The following is a 17,987-nucleotide window of genomic DNA, read 5'->3' as shown; positions in this document are numbered from 1 at the left end:
GTGTGTGTGTGTGTGTGTGTGTGTGTGTGTGTGTGTGTGTGTGTGTGTGTGTGTGTGTGTGTGTGTGTGTGTGTGTGTGTGTGTGTGTGTGCCTTATAACAACACAGAGGACTGATTCTAATGTCTCCTGGTTCCAATTTGACAGCAGCTGTGAGGTCTTTGGACAGAAAATTGTTCTGCTCTTGTTGCGTTGCCCAATATCCCGCCTGCGAGACCCAAACTTCTATGCACAAAACTTTGCAGGGGGCCTTGTGGTAATATTCTCATTATTTATGACAAGTAGAATAAAAATAGACCCTAGTAACTTATGTCAGTTATGCAACTTTTCTCGACTGTGAATGGAAAAAGTAGTAAAGGAAGGCAAAGATGTAAGAAATGCTTCCAGACATACAAGGAATAAAAGAACAAAAAGGACATTGTGTATCAGAAACCACTACCTTAAATCTAAATCAGACATGGAACTGGATGTTAAAAGGTGACAAAACCTTTTTAAATACTATGTTTTTGGGATGTGTAAAAATAAAACCATGCTAAGTCACTTCCAAACTCTGGCCACCTTTAACTGGTCATGGCTCCTGAATAGTTCATCTGCTGGACAAAACATGAAAAGGTGCAACAACCTGGTTGCGTAAGTGTGAACACTCAAACACTAAAACTTTGCTCGAGCTCTTTTTTCTTAATTGCATTCAGGTTTTGTCAGGAGACTGTCAGGGTTTCTCATCTCCACTCGATCAAATTCTAACACTCTACCCTTCAAAGAGACTTCAGACATCTCCAAAAGATGTGTAAAGATCCCACACTTTTTATATTCTGGACTCCAAAAACCTCCAGAACTTTGATTTCCTTCTTATGAAGTCATTTTCTGTTCATTTTTGATGTATTCTTGGTTTTGCTGCATATCTTCTAAAAGAAATTACATTATTTTTTCGTCTCCAGCTCACTGTGGCAGAAGGTCATTTTTGCTGCTTTTGGCAAAATGTGGAAAACCCTCAATATGTTTATTTTGTTGTATTTTTGTTTTACAAGACAATATGACTAACAAATAATTTAGTCATTAACCTGGATCTATCCAAAACCCGAGTACGTTTTGCATGTAGCACTTTTTCGCCACCAGAGGGGATTCACTGTCAGTTGCAAGGTTAAGCGTGCACACAGTGGAGAGCAAGAAAAGATGGTATGAGTCAACATGGAAGTCGCCAGACGACCTTTTTTATATACTATAGAAAGTACAGTACTACCACCAGAAACCTGAAGGTTTTGTGCTATGCGAGGGTATTCACTGTTTGTGATTTCGAAGTTTGAGAGAGCGGACAGTAAAGTAAGGAAAGATGTCTATGTTGTACACCATATTTTGAAGCAACAAAAATTGTATGAAACTCAACGGACATCCTATTTCTTCTTAGTGCAACGTTAGAGCAGACACCTAAAGGTTTTTGCCAACATTGTCTGCTGTTTAAACCATATTTTACTTTGGCAAGAGAAGTCTATTTTGATCTTCATCTTGTTGAAGAAGAAACAGCATAACATCATCCAAAGGATAGTTATCCAGTGTTATTTTAAGGAAAGGCAGCATGTAAAAAATGATTTTCACCTTCTAAATGAAATAAATGAAAAAACGTTTTAATTGGCCTTACAGCAATAAAACAATAAAGATAACTGCTGACGTGTTCTTCCATATGTACCCTGGCCTCATGAGCTCCACGGCTGAGGTTGGAATGCCTCCTGGCCGTTGTTCTGGTAGCTCCCTATAGTTATTGGCATCTGAACGCCACTGATGGAAAAACAATAATCTTTCCAACATTATTGTACACCAGCTGACATATCTTTTTTTTCAGGACAGAACTTTGTTATTGGCCAGTTTTTTATATTTTTCCAACATAAACGTCTCATTGGAATGGAGTTTATATTTTTTGCCAACTGTATCTTAGTGAATCTGCCTTTGTTGAAGAAATGATTTAATGATCTTTGGTAGCAAGTTGCATTATGAGGTTTGATTCTGAGGATAGCAGTGTGGTATGTATAAAATATTTATTTTTCCCCATACTTTACCAGTTCATAACAACTTCTTCAAATTCAAAATCAAAAATATTTTACTAATTCCAAAAGAAATTAAATTTTACTTGAGACCTTTTATATTCCATATAAAAATGACTGTACTATATTTGGCATTAGCATACTTGTAACAAACATCTAGGCGAGGACATCACAGGACAAGTATAACCCCACGCAACAATAAAATTGCCTTTACATTTATGATTAACGCGGCACCAAAAAGGGAGACCACACCATGGCAGATGTTCAAACAATAAGTTTATTCTGGGCATAAAATTATTTGTCACCCTCACAACTAAATTGGCAGATATGACCAAAAATAGCACATAGAATTGTGACATGTTAATTAATCAAAAACTATCAATTCAACTCTGCAGTGTCAACAATGGAAATGAAGGAGCTCTTCACACGATGGCACCAAAGACCACGGAACTGGAAACCTTGGAGGTATTGAGCCCTTTTCCGACATAGTCTTTACGATTATTTAAATGTACATTATCTAAGTTCAAGTTCAAGCACCACAAATGGAGAACACACCATGGAAGATATTCAAACAATAGAAGTTTATGATTTAAAATTATTTGCTAAAAACAGGTAATGTTTTTTCAACCTCAACTAATACATTTGCAAAGTTACACCATAGCATGAGACAGAAGTGTAACACGTTACTTAAGCAGAAGATATCAATTCAACGCTTCAACATGCCATCGATAATAATGAAATTGCTATTTTCAATTTCTTGATTGAAGTTGCACATCACGTTTTAGCCACGTGATGGCACCAAAGACCATGGAACGCATACACTTGGGAGTAATACGTCTTTTTCCGATACAATCTTTAAATGCTTAAAAAAGTTTTAATCAGCCACCACTGCCAGGGATCCAAAACATGTCGATGGGGAGAGTTTAAACTCTTCATAAAGTAGTTTGTTTGTTACAACACTGTCATAAATTGATTGGCTGGCTGAAGATCAGGCTGGAAACCAGACAGCCAATCTGGTGATATCAGTCTTGATTTACATGTCTCCGAAAAGCTAAGATCAAAAGAAAAACTAACAAAAACAAAAGGAAACTAGAAAATTCCTGCAGAAATTTTAAAGGGGCATGCCAAAGTGTGCCCGTCGGCTTTGACGCAGCGCTATGATGTTAAAAATTAGCATTAATGCTAAAGAAAGCTGCAACGTAGTCAATAACCTKTGGAGAGGCAGAAGCATGTTTAATAAACTGTAGTTGTACCATTCATTATGTTAGAATTGATGCATAAGCTAAAATTAGCCAATATGCTAATGTTAGCTTAAATGCTGGCAGTAGCATGTGGAGCAACACGACCATGTTGNCAATAGGTGCCTGCCATGCAATGCATGGAGGCAGTACTGACTTGCTTCGCAAGTCAGTACTGCTCTCCTTATGCATTGCTATGGCATGCCCCTAACTAGGTCAAAGAAACGCATATCTAACCGTTCAGCCACACATATTCTGGTTTTGATCGACTCCGACCCGCAACAAAATAGAGAAACCTGAGTAGAACGCAATCGCAAGAGGGTAAATCTGCCTATGGCATATAAAAATTAAGAACGATACAGAGAAGATTAGCATGGCCCCTGGCGCAAGGATGACTCGAGAAGCATTTCTCCTTTTTCACTCTCAAAAATAAATTATTTGCTTTGTACAATTTTTTTTCCCACGAAACAGTGGAGACTTCCGGGTAAGGTAGTCTCTTTCCGGTGTTACCCGGAACAACGTCCCATAGTGGCGGGTTCACGTGTATCTCAAAGCGCTAGAGACCATGCTCGATAAACACAAAAATTCCGAAACAGCGTTGAGATTTGTGATGAAAGAATATTAAACGCTTAATATTAAAATCACAATAAAAATAAATAAATACGAAATTAAATTAAAACTGACCACCGCTAGAGGCCAGGGAGTAATGCTCTGGAGTCGAAAGATGCTTACACAAATTACAGATCCAGTAATACACACACAGGTGTTAACTATTGCCAACAATTATTATTATTATTATTATTATTATTATTATCTGTAGTAGTGTGAGACTCCACTAATTGCCAGTCGTAGCCAAGTCTTGTGCTGGCAAACCAAAATCTCGCGTACCTGTTTTTCTCAACCATTTTTGGGGGCTTATTATGTATATAAGCGCCCCTGTATACATTATCCAGGTCCGTCACCGCCCCCCATCAAAAATGTGTTGGTTACTTTGCACGGAATATTATTAATATTATCATCACTATTGTTGATGCTTTCATTTTTTTTTTTGGTTGTTTCTGTATTTATTATCAAAAATAATTTTCCGGAGAACAAAAAGGCCATGGGAATAAACTTTTTTTTTTTATACAGGCGTGTACAAAAAATGCAATGGACATTCAACTTAAAATCAGTAGGCCTATCAGCAGCCAATCAGTGGGAAAAAAATTCTTCTTCTGTGCCATTTTCTGATGTTAGTTGTTAGATATTGCACAAAATGACCAGATAAAAGATGTACAACAATAACAGTTTAAACCTTGAACTATTTGCAAAAGACTGGGCTGTGCAACATTAAAACATGATAGAACTACAACTATATTAACCATAGCTCTTCTTTTCAGAAGAAGAGCTATGATTCTCTTCTGAAAACAAGAAGAGAATCATCAGAAACTGGTGTTCTGCCGTACCGCCCCCGTTGAGAAACACTAGTCTATATAATGAGGTGGGTTTTCCAGCTCTGCTGGGTTTTCAACCAGGCTGCAGCTCCCAGCTGATTCTACTTCATGTGATAACATTGGGAGTGGTGCTGTAAGCTCGACTGGAACACATATGCTGCTTCAGATCTTAGTGGCTCTAACTTTTGCTGCCTATGTGAAAAATGGTAAGAAGTCACCCAGCTTTTAATCCTGTATCGTTGTAAATGTCCGTAGAAAGAACTGCATGGTTCCTCATTGCTTTTGAGAAACTGTAAACTCCAGTTCTCTGGGGGAATTGGGTGCTATGATCAGTGTTTTCTTTAGTCATTATGAACGGTTGATTGTGACTTTTTTTGCAGTGCCTCTGTTTGACATCGAGGTAGTACAACATGTGACCAATAACCCAGAGACATTAGAAGGTAAGGTCACCTTGTCAAACAGCTGATAGTTTTGTCGGTCTTGGGTAGAAGGTAAATAAAACGGTTTCAAGAGCTGCTGTCACCTGAGTGAAGTTACCCCCGCCACCCACCTTCTTCAAATTAGACAAAATTGGTGTCAAACATTTGTGCTATGCTTGTGCTGGTTTGTGCAGCAAAAATTTTTGTTTGTGCCGCTATCGTTTTAAAGATATAAAGAGATGTTTCTAGAGGTCATCCCCCACCCCACCTTCTTCAAATCAGACAAAATGGGTGTCAATCAACTCTGCTATGTTTGTGCTGGTTTGTGCAGCAAAAATGTTTTTGTGCTGCTTTGGCTTTGAAGATGTAAATGAAAGTGTAAAGGGCAAAAGGTCAACCAGCCCCTCAACTTTTATGAAATCCAACTTTCTTTATATCTTTAAAATGATAGCGGAACAAACAAAAATTTTTGCTGCACAAGCATAGCACTAACGTTTGACACTAATTTTGTTTGATTTCATAAAAGTGGGGGCACTGGTTGACCTTTTGACCTTTACACTTTCATTAATATCTTCAAAGCCAAAGCAGCACAACGAAAATTTTTTGCTGCACAAACGTAGCCGAGTTGATACCCATTTTGTCTGATTTGAAGAAGGTGGGGGGCTGGTTGACCTTGGATGACCTCTAGAAACATTTCTTTATATCTTTAAAATGATAGCGGCACAAATGAAAATTTCTGCTGCACAAACAAGCACAAACGTTTGACACCAATTTTGTCTGATTTGAAGAAGGTGGGGGGGGCAACTTCACTCAGGTGCTGCAGTCCTGCAGTTTTTAGATGTGCCACAGGTACAAAACACTGGAATGAAATGACTTAATTACCTCCTCCTTGTGTAGATAAGTTCTCCAGAGTCTTGCTAATGATTTAATTATTATATTCAGGTGTGGCGCAGCAGAGGCACATCTAAAGGTTGCAGGGCAGAGGCCCACCAGGACTGGAGTTTGTGCATTAAGCATTTCAAGCAACTAAAGGAGGCAAAAAACCAAAATCAAAACTATAAGAAAAACTGTTGGAATGCTTTCAACAGTTTAAATTAAAATAATTTTAATTTTAAAAGGCACACAGACAAGGACATTGAAACTTCCTCTCATAAGAATCATGTCTTGCTTTTTCTAAATAAATAAAAAAATTGTTCCTGAAAGTAGTCTTCCTTCTTTATGCATGCATGTCCTGAAGTATTTCAAAGGTGCCATTAATGGCAAAAGTGGTATTGCAGAGCTGTATCTTGGAGTATTTTTTTCCCCCCTTAAAATCAGAAACTGTAAAGTAATACATTTAACATGAATGTTTTCCCAGAACTTTTTTCTGATGACATGGCAGTGGTGGAGGGAGACATGCTGGTATCGGTGAGTAAGGACAAGCAACACTTTGTTGCTCATCGACACTGGGGGTCTACTTGCTATGCAGTCTATTTTAAATCAGCAAAGTGTCAGCTGCAAATTTTTTTCTTAATAATTGATATGTGCGCTCATGCCGCCCCTCACAAGATGTTACCTAGGGCAGTTGCCCATGTCGCCTATATCAGAAATCACCACTGGTTAATAACTTGACTGAATACCTGCACTTTAATGCAGGGTGATTTAAAAAAAAAACAAACAAAAAAAAACAGACTCATAAGATAATGCAATCACAGACAAAACTTATTTCTGATCGGCGTGAGCATTGACGGAGCAGATAAGGCTCCAGGGTCAACTAAGCCTGGCTGTTGGCAAGATCTGGACCAGGCTAGCTGCACAGGATCAATCACCATGGTAACTTATTTGTTGCCTTTTCCTTGAAACTAAATTGAGACCAACAAGTTCAACAAGATCTAGGGAAACTCATTCATGCATTTATCTTTAGTTTAATTTATTACTGCCTTCACAGGTCTGGTTTCCCTCCACCTCTTCATTACCTAACAATACATTTGCTACAGAGTTGCATAATTATACTTTACAATATTGTTAATCACATATCAAGTCTTCAACACAGTATGTCAAGGTTGATTTCCTTATCTCAACAGACCTTCCTTAATTTTTCCTCTAGAAAACCAACTGAACTCTTTAAAGCATCACAATGATTGATTTTGTTTGTCCCACTTGGCTGCTTGTTGACAGACAGAATCAACATGTGATACTGGAGGCTGTGGTAGAGTTTAGACGACACTCTAATCTAGCACCTACTGGATGCTGGCACATGTCTACTTGGAATAGACTAGTCGTCCTTTCAAGTGACCTACTATTGTCCCAAGATATTTGGCATTTTTGTATGTGAAGCATGTATTTTCATAAAATAGTCTTTTAAAATGCATGCAAGGCTGAATGTTTGAGTATGAATAGCCAAAGGTCACCCAATTATTCTCTCTCAAGTCCCCCCAAATATGCATATTGGCTTTATTTGGATTTAAGAGGGTACATGAATGGTTTTGTCTTGTCATATGTGTTGCCCTGTGATGGACTGGTGACCTGTCCACTCTGTACCCTGTCTTGCCCCCTGATTGCCAGAGTTGAGCACTAGGTCCCCTCGGTTACTTACAATAGGAGAAGGCGGGTGTAGAAAATGGATAAAAGTTTCGGCCTCAGCATCATGTCTAGGTCGAAACCAACTTTAAGACAATGTTGTCAACTCAACACCTGTAATATATATGTATATTTTTTTGTACACCTGTATGTTGCTTTGCAGAAAAACAGGAATGCAGTGGGTAAATTTTGGCCAACTACAGACTTGCCATACGACATCAATCCAGACATAAGTAAGTAGTAAGTTAACTGGTTAGCACTACTCACAAAAAGCTTTAACTGAGTTTATTTTTTTAAGACTACAAAAAGGAGGATATCATGGCTGCCATGGCAATGGTGTCTGAGCACACCTGCATAACTTTCCACAGGAGAAACTCTACTGAGTCAAACTATGTGCTCTTCCATCCTGGTAAAGGGTATGTAGACTTTTCAACCAGGTTTGGACATGGGCATGGTGCTTCATGCGGGGTTTTAGCTAATTCATTTAACATGCTTAGCCCACCAACAGAACACATGCTCAACCCAACCTGCTCATGAGCGAGTTGGGTTCAGATTCTGTCAAATAACATGTCTGTATGTCATCTGTCGCCCCTTAGCTGTGCTTCAAACGTGGGCTTTTTCGGAGGCCGGCAGTTTGTGTATGTTGCGGCGTCATGCAGTGTGGGCAACATTGCTCATGAGATCCTTCACACTCTTGGCTTTGAGCATGAACACACCAGGTTGGACCGGGATGACTTTATCGAAATTATCAAGAGTAACATCATCAAAGGTAATGTGATAACGTTTACATTCCTACTGAATCCAACAAATACAGACAACGGCTCAGGTTTTATTTGTCACAACAACAAAAAGCAGTTTTAAAATAATTTAAATCTACAGAGACCATCAAAGGGATATTGGTGGAGTTTTTTTCGCTTTATTGTCCCTTTAGGAACTCCATAGAAATCTAACCTTGAGTATAACGTCTAGATCACTGCAACACCTTTATTTTTATATTTTTCTTATGCAGTTTCTTGACCTGGTTTAGGCCAAGCTTCAGTGGTTTGCCAGGGTCTAATTTAGACACTGCAGGATGCCTGGGTGGGCCGAACCCAAACACTCCAACATATTTAACAGTTGGTATAAGGAGTTCATACCAATAGCTAAACTGGGACACTGTTCCAGAAGCTTTGTGGGTCCATCAGATGCATTGCTGAAAATTTAAGTTGCCCCCTCACGAGTTGAAGGCTATAAAATCTGAGATTGTGCTAAGATGTCCGTTTGACCAACAAGGAATGTAGTTGGTGGGAACTGCGCAGTGAGATTGCCGAAGAAGAAGGTGTAATTCTCCAGATAAAAGATGATGTCTTTGACTGCAGGCCCGTCGCCTCCCTGTACCCTGTGTTGGGATTCAGATCATTTATATAGGTCATCTCTTTTCAGAGATCAACAGGAGGATTGTTTGAGAAATTAGTTTGATTATGCTAGTTTTAGTGATGTTTAACTTTAGTGCATGTTGAAATATTATATTGATCATGATTGTTTGTAGTAGACCTTAATTTAGGTTAGATTTATGATTTAATCAATACAGATATAACCTGATCAGTTGAACATTTTTCTTGGATATATGGAGCATAATTTGATTAAAATTAGTTTAATCAGTAGTTTTTATAATGGATCACATTCTTAACAAGTGTGCAAGTCATACATTCATCTGAAAATGTTTTAGTTCATTATAACCAAAGAAGTAGAAAACTAATAAACTATTCAGTGTAACAGGTTTTTATATTGAAACTGTTCATGTCTGTTTTGTAAGAGTGTGAAGATATTGTATGAAACGTGTGCCAATTTTTATAATCAAAATGCACTGGGTCAGAGGAGAGGTCAGGAGAGCTCTGTGCTGTTCAGGAACCAGTTTGAGGCAGTTTGAAAGAATGAAACACACGGATAACTTTGGCCCCACTTTCTTGAGTATGAAATGAACACATCAATTGTTCCTGCTCTGGGAAAATGTGCAGGGAGTATTAGAGAGTGATGAATTCATCCCTTTGCCTTGGTAATGCGGAGAATGAATCGTTCTCCATGCAGAGTTCTTTATGAGTAAAGAGTCAGTGAGTTGAATTCATGAATTCCATTTATTAATACCAAAATACAGCTGGTTCATTATGACCTGCTACCTCTAAGAGCTTGTGATCTCCTTTATCAATCAATCAAATTTTATTTGTATAGCGCATTTCAAGGTGCTTTACATAATTAAAGAAAAAATAAAAACAGCATGCGACATTGAATAAATGGTAAGAAAGAGATTTTGGGAAAAAAAAGATTAAAAAGATAAAAACATACTTTTGTTACAGAATTTAAGCGCCTGTCGTCGCCGGACTCCGCCGTCCATTTAACACTGGTATTATCCAGGCCCCGTCGCCCAACAGGACAAGGTCTCCAACCTTGCAGCACCAGGCTCCGTCTACCTGTCACGCAAATTTTTGCACTAGGACTTTGCCGTCCTACACGGATTTTTGTGCACTATTTTTACCTGTTAGTCTAGAATTTACTGGGTTTTCTGTCCGCGCAACAACCCTCGGTCACTTGTCACTTTTGCATCATTAGAAATAGGAATAAAAAGAAATGAATAATGGGATGTATGAATCCCAACAGGGGGATTCATACATCCCAGAAATCAGAATTGCTGATTTCTTTGCTTCTCTTGTGGCAATCCCACTGAATAAACTATTTATTACAACGGTTCCTGCGATTGAACATGTTGAGAGGAAGAACAATGGTTTCATCTCCACTTTAGGCAAGCATTGAATTCTCCTTTCCTTCAGAGCCACTGCTGATCATATAGCATTATGTGGTTTGAGGTGATCTGTATAAAAAGTTGGTCTGACTGTTTCAGGTATGGAGGAAAACTTTAAAAAGCTTGCTGGGAAAACTTTTGATATTCCGTATGACTACAGTTCCATACTACACTATGGACGGTAAGGTAGTTTGGGGGGGAAAAAAAGTTTGTTAAATGTAATTTTTCTAGTAAAGATTATTGTTCATTTGTCAGGACTTTCTTTTCATCAAACGGAAAACCCACCATCATCCCAAAGAAAAATGTAAAGGATATGGGACAGAGGAGTCGACTGACGGAGACAGACAGACAGAAAATCACTCTTCTCTATAACTGTGGTACGTACCGATGCGGACCTGCTGTCCAGGTGAACTGTGGCCGTGTGTGTAAAATTAAAATTAGTGACTGTGTCTCTAGTCTTCAGACATTGGATGGTGGACATTACATTTAAAAAAAAAATGTTAAGATTCTCACTGGTCACATTGTGTCACGTGAGAATAAACGTAGGGATGGGTCAGAAATATTTTTGCAGCCAGTAAAAACACGACTGTTTACAGTACTCTGTTGTATATAACATAATCATAAATGTACCTTCAAATCTTGATGGAGTTCCTTTGTTAAAAAGATCCAGGTAAAACGGAAAGATGTCAATTAAACAGACTGTTGATGTGGCAACCTGCAGAAACATCCGCTTTTTAAATCTCAATTAGAAACCAACAGATTTCTCCATAAAGCACGAAAGGTTTATTCTATTATTTACTGCCTTTATTATTTTTTTATTTATTTTTTGGCACTCAACAGTTCAAATTATACTCTGAAATTTTGAACAAAGGTTTTTGTGGAAAACTCAACTGAACAAAGAACTTGGTTTTCTTTTTTCTTTGAATTGCCTTGTTGCTCAAAATGTGCTATATACAGGTCTTTCAAAAACCTTCTGGACAGCAGAAGGTCATCATTGACCCATGATTGCGGTTTTGAGTTATTAACCAGGCTGGGAGTTTTTAAAAGCTTCAGGAATCTTTTGCAGGTGTTTAGAGTTACTTCGTTGATTCAGATGATTGGGTTACTTGCTCTTTTTCACAATATGCTAATTTTTTGAGAAGGACCTGTAGATAAAATTACCTTCCTAGATTCTCTCAACTCAAATGCCACAGTGGAAAGCTGAATTCCTCTTTTTTTCACCATTGCCTCCTGAAAGCACATGAAAACCATCAGAGGGTTGTTGGAAATATTAGTTTAATTATGCTAGTTTTAATGATGTTTAAACTTTGGCGCATGTTGAAATATTAGATTGATCATGATTGTTTTGAGTAGGCCTCAAATTACCGTAGCTCATAGTTTAATATAGACTCATTAAACTGAGTCTAGATTTACTCATAGTTTAATCAATATGTGTTTTATAAGAGTTTGAAGATATTATATGAAACGTGTGCTAATTTTTATAATCAAAATCTGCTGTTTGATGCACTGGATCAGAGGAAAGGTCAGGAGAGCTCTGTGGTTCAAGAACCAGTTGAAGCAGTTTGGAATGAAAAACACAGATAGTTGATGAACTTTGGTCTCGCTTTCTTGAGTAAAATGTTTCTGTATGAAATGAACTCCTCTATTGTTCTTACTCTGGGAGGATTAGACAGCGATTAATTCATCCCTTGGCCTTGGTAACACTTGCATGGTCTCTGGCGCGCAAACAGCAACACGTCATTACGGGCTGTTTGAGTCCACCTATAAACTGTACTTTAGAACGCATCAGACAGTAGAAACACGCCTGGATATAAAAGTAATTGAGGTAAAACAGCTGGTCAGATCACTGGGGTGGAACTGTCTTAACTGCCACACACAGTGGTCTCTGAAGGCTCGTCTTCGTATTTTGGTATCTTTCTAAGGTAATTAATTTGTTCTTTGTGGCTTCGGTTTCTGATGATTATGATGAGCTGTTAATGGGATTTTATGCATTTGATTGTTTGAATAAAATTCTGGTTGATTGTGAAGTTGAACAGTGACTGTTGTCTTTATGGTTTCACTTTTACACACGTTAACGGATCTGGGGAGACGAGATGACGAGCAACGGGTAACTGCTATCTCACTTTCTCAACAGGGGCGGTAGCACCAGCAGGGAACACAGAACCTTCACTGATCAGCATTTTTCCTTTTTAAATAAAAATAAAGGATTGCATATGATTATGATTATTTCTATGTTTTTTTGTTTGTCCAATCCCAACAGTTTAGACAAGCAGACTGATGCGTCTGGTGCCTTTACAGTGTCAGGACAGGTTTCCTCTACTACATTGGCATAGTGGATTATTCTCCTTGTTGTATATATATATTTGTTCAAATATCTGACTAACCTGGGTCATGTGATCACAACAATGTATATTTTCCTGGTGTTTGCTAAATATTTTTTTAAATTTTAAATCTAGTAGGTGGATGGTTTCTGTAAAATCCCTTGTCCTGGAGCAGAACTCAATACATTATAATGGTTTAAAACAATTAAAGGAATACTAAGATAATATGACAAGAATAAGTAGTCATATAATTATAAAAGTATCAAATTGAATTGATCATTTTTATATATTTTCCAACTCCATTGAAGTTTGTCCCAAGTTTTTGTCAACACCGTCCGACATAAGAATGCAAAAAAGAAAAAAAACTGGCAATATTGGGGGGCACCAGAACTTCTGAGGACCCCATGACCTCTTCCCCTCTCTTCCTTTGCTAAGACATCTAAGCAGGTCTAGTTGGCTAATGTTATTTAGTTTTTTCTTCTTTTTATTCCTATGTAACTCGTTACAACCATGATGTGTCAACACCATAACTGACAATTTACAAAACTTTGAAATTTTGTCAAATAAATGCTTAATTATAGTATACTGTAAAGATTTTGTGGACCTGATGAGCTACAATATGGCCTCCTTCAGAATAACATGGAGGTAGTTTGGCATTTCGTCAGCTCCGTCAGATGTCAACTCCATCAGTTTTTGTGACTTTCAGTGAAATTGTTGAGAAATCTCAAATGTGCAATTAATTCATTTTAATGTATTTTACATAAATTGCATTACTTCACATGTATCAAGTATTTCTTTTAACTCACTAGCTTGTCACCACCTTCAGTTCTGTGTCAACTCCGTCAGATGGACTTTTTGCTGTTTTTTGTTTTAAATATTTCATTTCTTGAGAAACATTTGTCTGTAAAAATGAGTAAAAATATCACTAATAGGGTATTTTAAAAATAATTTTATATTTATTTTTGTCAGATGGTGATGACAAAGTTCTGGGTCATGTCCATTAAAAATTTAAATTTTTTTAAAACATGTTGCAACTGGGAGCCTGCACCTTAGCATCTTTACATTTCCAAAACATTGTCATATTTGCATACATATGAGAAATAATTTTAAAAAGATTTGGGAAAAATAAAACCCATTTTGTCCCTATTCTCAAGAATCACATTACATTTCACTTTCTGCTTTCAAGTGGTTTACCACAGATGTCTTTCCATCCAGACTGGACATTTCCAGTTTTTATTTTGTTATAATTCCAGCATGAATGACACTTTCAGAACAACACATGATATGGAAGAGTGGGTCAGAATATCTCAGCTCTGTGTACCTGAGAAAACTCGCTTTGTTTACAAATGTCTTACAATTGTAAGAGTATGCTGCCCATAAGTGATCATGTCCCGTCACTTATTTCATACATTTTAAATGGCAATTGAGTTGGGCCATTATTTTAGGAAGGGGACGATTTTTGCTGAAGTGTCATTAAAAAGTTCTTTAGCAAGTTAGATTTTTAGAATGCAGATTTGTCCTCCCGACCACTTGGTGGCAGCGATGCTGGAAGAAACCAGCAGTAATGAAACAAAGCAGAGGAAGAGCAGCGGTTTGTGTGTTTACATCTAAGCTAATGCTAATGACGCAGCTGTAGTTCCAGCTGCAGCGGCTGTATCTCTGCCTGTCGCCTGGAAGCTGAAGACTGGCGGTCTGTGTCTCCTGTTCCAGTTTGTCCAGTGGTTGTGAATAAAGACGTAGTTCCGGAGGATTACAGCAGCCATGGCTCAGCAGAGGGGAGTCAACAGCCTCCAGTTCAACCAGGACCAAAGTAAGCTTCACTCTGGTCCCACTTACTTTAGTAAAAAAAAAAAAAAAAGCTTCGTCAGTAAGGCGAAGTTTTACAATCACACAAAATATCACAACTGCCGCAACTTCTGGATGTGTTCCAGTAGGAGAGCAGAACAGAAGAAACCACCGCAGACGTCTACAGGCCTGGAGGAGGCTGCTGCTGTTTTGCTCTCTACTTCAGCAGTTTTGGTTACATTAGAGCTGTCTGTGTTCGGAAAGTTATTCATCTAATTGACACATTTTTGTTTCATGGGACTGATTCTGAAAATGAAAATGTGTCCTTCTTGATTTTATTTGGTGGTCAAGATCAAACACTAATGCAAACCTTTTATATTCATTTTGATATTTGTTCTCCCATGATAGATCGTAAGGTATTATTCATTACAGTTCATTTTTATTAATATAGCACCAACTTATAAATGTCTCGGGCTCTTTATAAGACAGACGGGTCTGATATAAATGACACTTTGAGCCATGAGAAGTTTCTGTGGAAAAGGAAAAAGTTGACAAAGCTAAAGAGAGCAATAGTTAAGAAGCTTCTATGAGAGGAAATGCAGTTACACATCAAAGCTCTGAGCCACTGGTATATCTGGAAATATACCAGTTAACTTGTCATGACAACTGATCTTTTTTCCTAAAAGACACTGATGAATAAAGAATCACTGAGTCAGGTGTGTTCTCTATTGAGAGGAAAATAAATATTTAAACTGTAATCCATAACAGTAGGAAATGTCCAATCAAGTTGTTATAATTAAACTTTATTTAAATATGTTTGTATTTTCTGGACTGTGGTACTGAAATCTGTCTTCTAGGACTTATTGAGATTTATGTGCAGTGTTTGTCATCTACAGGCTGTTTCTGCTGTGCGATGGAGACGGGGATGAAAATCTACAACGTGGAGCCGCTGATGGAGAAGGGCCACCTGGGTGAGTCCTGGTGGAGGTGGCTGATAGCCGCCTACCGTCACTCCGCCGCTTTAATGAGTTTTTATCAGCAAATCAACAAACCTCTGGCCTGTTAGTGACTGGACATAAATGCTTTGCAGTAGAGGTGGGCAATACGGCCTGGTCTGGTATCGCTGATGCTGATACTGATACTTTTTATTACTTAAGTTTGATATATCAGAGTTCTGACATTTAGTCATTTTTATGGTTTATCAATTCATTTTCCAGCAAGATTTATAACAGGCCTACATATTAACAACATAAACAAAAACATTAGAAAACAAAACAAATTTGTCTACATCATTTTCTACTTTATTTAGAAAATGATGTAGACAAATTTGTTTTGTCCACATCAAAACAAATTTGTTGTTTTAATGTAGACAAAACAACATCAATTCTACTTTATTTAGGAAGTGATGTAGACATCATTTTTGTATATAACAATCAAATTATATACAAAAATATATAATTTGAGAAACAAACACTTATTTTCTGTGTTGGAGTTGAGGAACTGCAACATAGAAATATGAAAGTTTGTAAGTGAATCTGTAACTAAGGTATAAATTTTTTTCCACAACATACTGTCAATATTATCCACACTGTCAATATTATTGATGTTTTGGATGGCTCCGCCCACCTCTGCTTTCCAGCTCAGGCAATGAGGCAGGGAGAAAATGGGATGAAGACCTCTGTCGTCATGACAACTGTCCCAAAACTGTTGCAAATCAGTGTATCGGTGCACATTGAGTGTTTGTGTTGCAGACCATGAGCAGGTGGGCAGTGTGGCACTGTGCTCCATGCTTCATCGCTCCAACCTGCTGGCCTTGGTCGGAGGAGGAGTCAATCCAAAATTCTCCGAAATCTCCGGTGCGTCATCTTCTCCAGAATGTTCTTTTATTTTTTATTATCAGCTTGACCTGTCTTTATTTATACTGTACCTGCTGTAGATATTTAAAATATTTATTTGCTTAGTAAAGGATCCCCACTAGTCCCTACTGTAGCTGAAATTATTCTTCCTGGTTTCCACACCAAACATTATAAGCACAAACTATTTCAGCCGTCCACCCAATTATCATACACCCTTATCCCTAGTGGGATCACCTGGTGTCTAACAGTCAGTGGACGACATGACGTCATGTTTTTGGACTGTGGGAGTACCTGGAAAAAACCCACACATGCACAGGGAGAACTTGCAAACTCCATGCAGAAAGACTAGAGCTGGGAATCAAACCCAGGACCTTCTTGCTGCAAGGCAGCAGTGCTACCAACTGCGCCACTGTGGATTTTGATATGGATATTTTAGCCATATTAAAACTAAATTAAAAATAAAGATAAAAATAAAACGATAACAGACTGAATACAAATTTAGGCATTCCATCAATTTCATGTTAATTCATTCTCTATTAAAATGTACATATTTCAGAAGCCAATTTATTCCAAAAAGAAACAGCTGTTTCTTTCAGAGTGTTGATTTGAGGCAGAGGCATTGTAAGAGTACTGACAGAGTTTTGTCTGGTATTAAAAGCCTGTCTGTTGTAGGTGGGTCACACCTACAGTGAGAATAGAGCATGTGTTTCTCATTCATTAAATTCTTGAGCATCACTTGGATCTGCTCTCCTCTGGTTGTAGTTCTGATCTGGGATGATGCTCGAGAGTCCCGAGACCCCAAGGATAAGCTGGTGCTGGAGTTCACCTTCACCAAACCGGTTCTGGCCGTTCGCATGAGGCACGACAAGTGAGTTTCCTCTGACCACTGTTACCCGTCCCTGTCCAGCCGCATGGATCCACTGATCATGAGATCGCTATTGTCGTAGGATCATCATCGTGTTGAAGAACAAGATCTTCGTTTACAGTTTCCCAGATAATCCCGTCAAGCTTTTTGAATTCGACACCAGAGACAACCCTAAAGGTGAAACTCTTTCTTCTTCTTGGCTTCTTTGTCTCTCCTCTTATTGTCTTACTACTTGACAGCATTTCTCTCCATCCTGCAGGTATCTGTGATCTGTGTCCCAGTCTGGAGAAACAGCTGTTGGTATTCCCAGGTCACAAATGTGGCAGCTTGCAGCTGGTGGTAAGTTCCAGACTCGTAGGAGGACGAGTGCGTCCGACTCTGTTGTTTTGGCCAACAAGCTGGCATGTCTCGTCTCTTTCAGGACTTGTCCAACACCAAGCCCGGCACGTCGTCGGCGCCGTTTACCATCAACGCCCACCAGAGCGAGATCGCCTGCGTGGCGCTGAACCAGCCAGGCAGCGTGGCGGCGTCAGCGTCCCGCAAAGGAACCCTGATCCGACTGTTCGATACCACAACCAGAGACAAGCTGGTGGAGCTGCGCAGAGGCACTGACCCGGCCACGCTCTACTGGTGCTTACCGCAGATCAGATCACATCAGATCACATCAGATCTCATCAGATCACATCAGATCTCATCAGATC

At 38.6% G+C, this 17,987-nt stretch overlaps 2 protein-coding genes across 2 annotated transcripts in view; both read left to right on the top strand.

The window, feature by feature from the left end:
- Positions 1 to 4,763: 4,763 nt before the first annotated feature.
- Positions 4,764 to 12,679, top strand: LOC103473168 (zinc metalloproteinase nas-4). The gene is made up of 9 exons (XM_008423173.2): positions 4,764 to 4,911; positions 5,086 to 5,145; positions 6,482 to 6,531; positions 7,847 to 7,916; positions 7,982 to 8,099; positions 8,280 to 8,452; positions 10,559 to 10,640; positions 10,715 to 10,836; positions 12,594 to 12,679. Exons 1-9 carry the CDS (start codon positions 4,860 to 4,862, stop codon positions 12,650 to 12,652), a joined length of 786 nt encoding a protein of 261 aa, XP_008421395.1. The 5' UTR covers positions 4,764 to 4,859; the 3' UTR covers positions 12,653 to 12,679.
- Positions 12,680 to 14,335: 1,656 nt separating this feature from the next.
- The window catches only part of wdr45 (WD repeat domain 45), a 7,566-nt gene continuing 3,914 nt past the window's right edge, over positions 14,336 to 17,987 (top strand). Inside the window, exons 1-7 of the mRNA XM_008423174.2 lie at positions 14,336 to 14,590; positions 15,462 to 15,536; positions 16,317 to 16,421; positions 17,184 to 17,289; positions 17,369 to 17,463; positions 17,546 to 17,625; positions 17,708 to 17,916. Of these exons, the coding sequence (XP_008421396.1) occupies positions 14,542 to 14,590; positions 15,462 to 15,536; positions 16,317 to 16,421; positions 17,184 to 17,289; positions 17,369 to 17,463; positions 17,546 to 17,625; positions 17,708 to 17,916 (719 nt within the window). The 5' untranslated portion in view covers positions 14,336 to 14,541. The remainder of the gene's footprint in view (positions 14,591 to 15,461; positions 15,537 to 16,316; positions 16,422 to 17,183; positions 17,290 to 17,368; positions 17,464 to 17,545; positions 17,626 to 17,707; positions 17,917 to 17,987) is intronic.

This window comes from Poecilia reticulata, linkage group LG12 (assembly GCF_000633615.1).
Source record: "Poecilia reticulata strain Guanapo linkage group LG12, Guppy_female_1.0+MT, whole genome shotgun sequence".
NCBI lineage: Eukaryota > Metazoa > Chordata > Actinopteri > Cyprinodontiformes > Poeciliidae > Poecilia > Poecilia reticulata.
This window is presented reverse-complemented; position numbering and strand designations above follow the sequence as displayed.

Coding starts and splice junctions, on each gene's coding strand:
- LOC103473168 (XM_008423173.2), top strand. CDS start 4,860: ATGCTGCTTCAGATCTTAGTGGCTCTAACTTTTGCTGCCTATGTGAAA. Junction 5,146..6,481: donor TAACCCAGAGACATTAGAAG/GTAAGGTCACCT, acceptor ATGTTTTCCCAG/AACTTTTTTCTGATGACATG. Junction 10,641..10,714: donor TCCATACTACACTATGGACG/GTAAGGTAGTTT, acceptor TTCATTTGTCAG/GACTTTCTTTTCATCAAACG.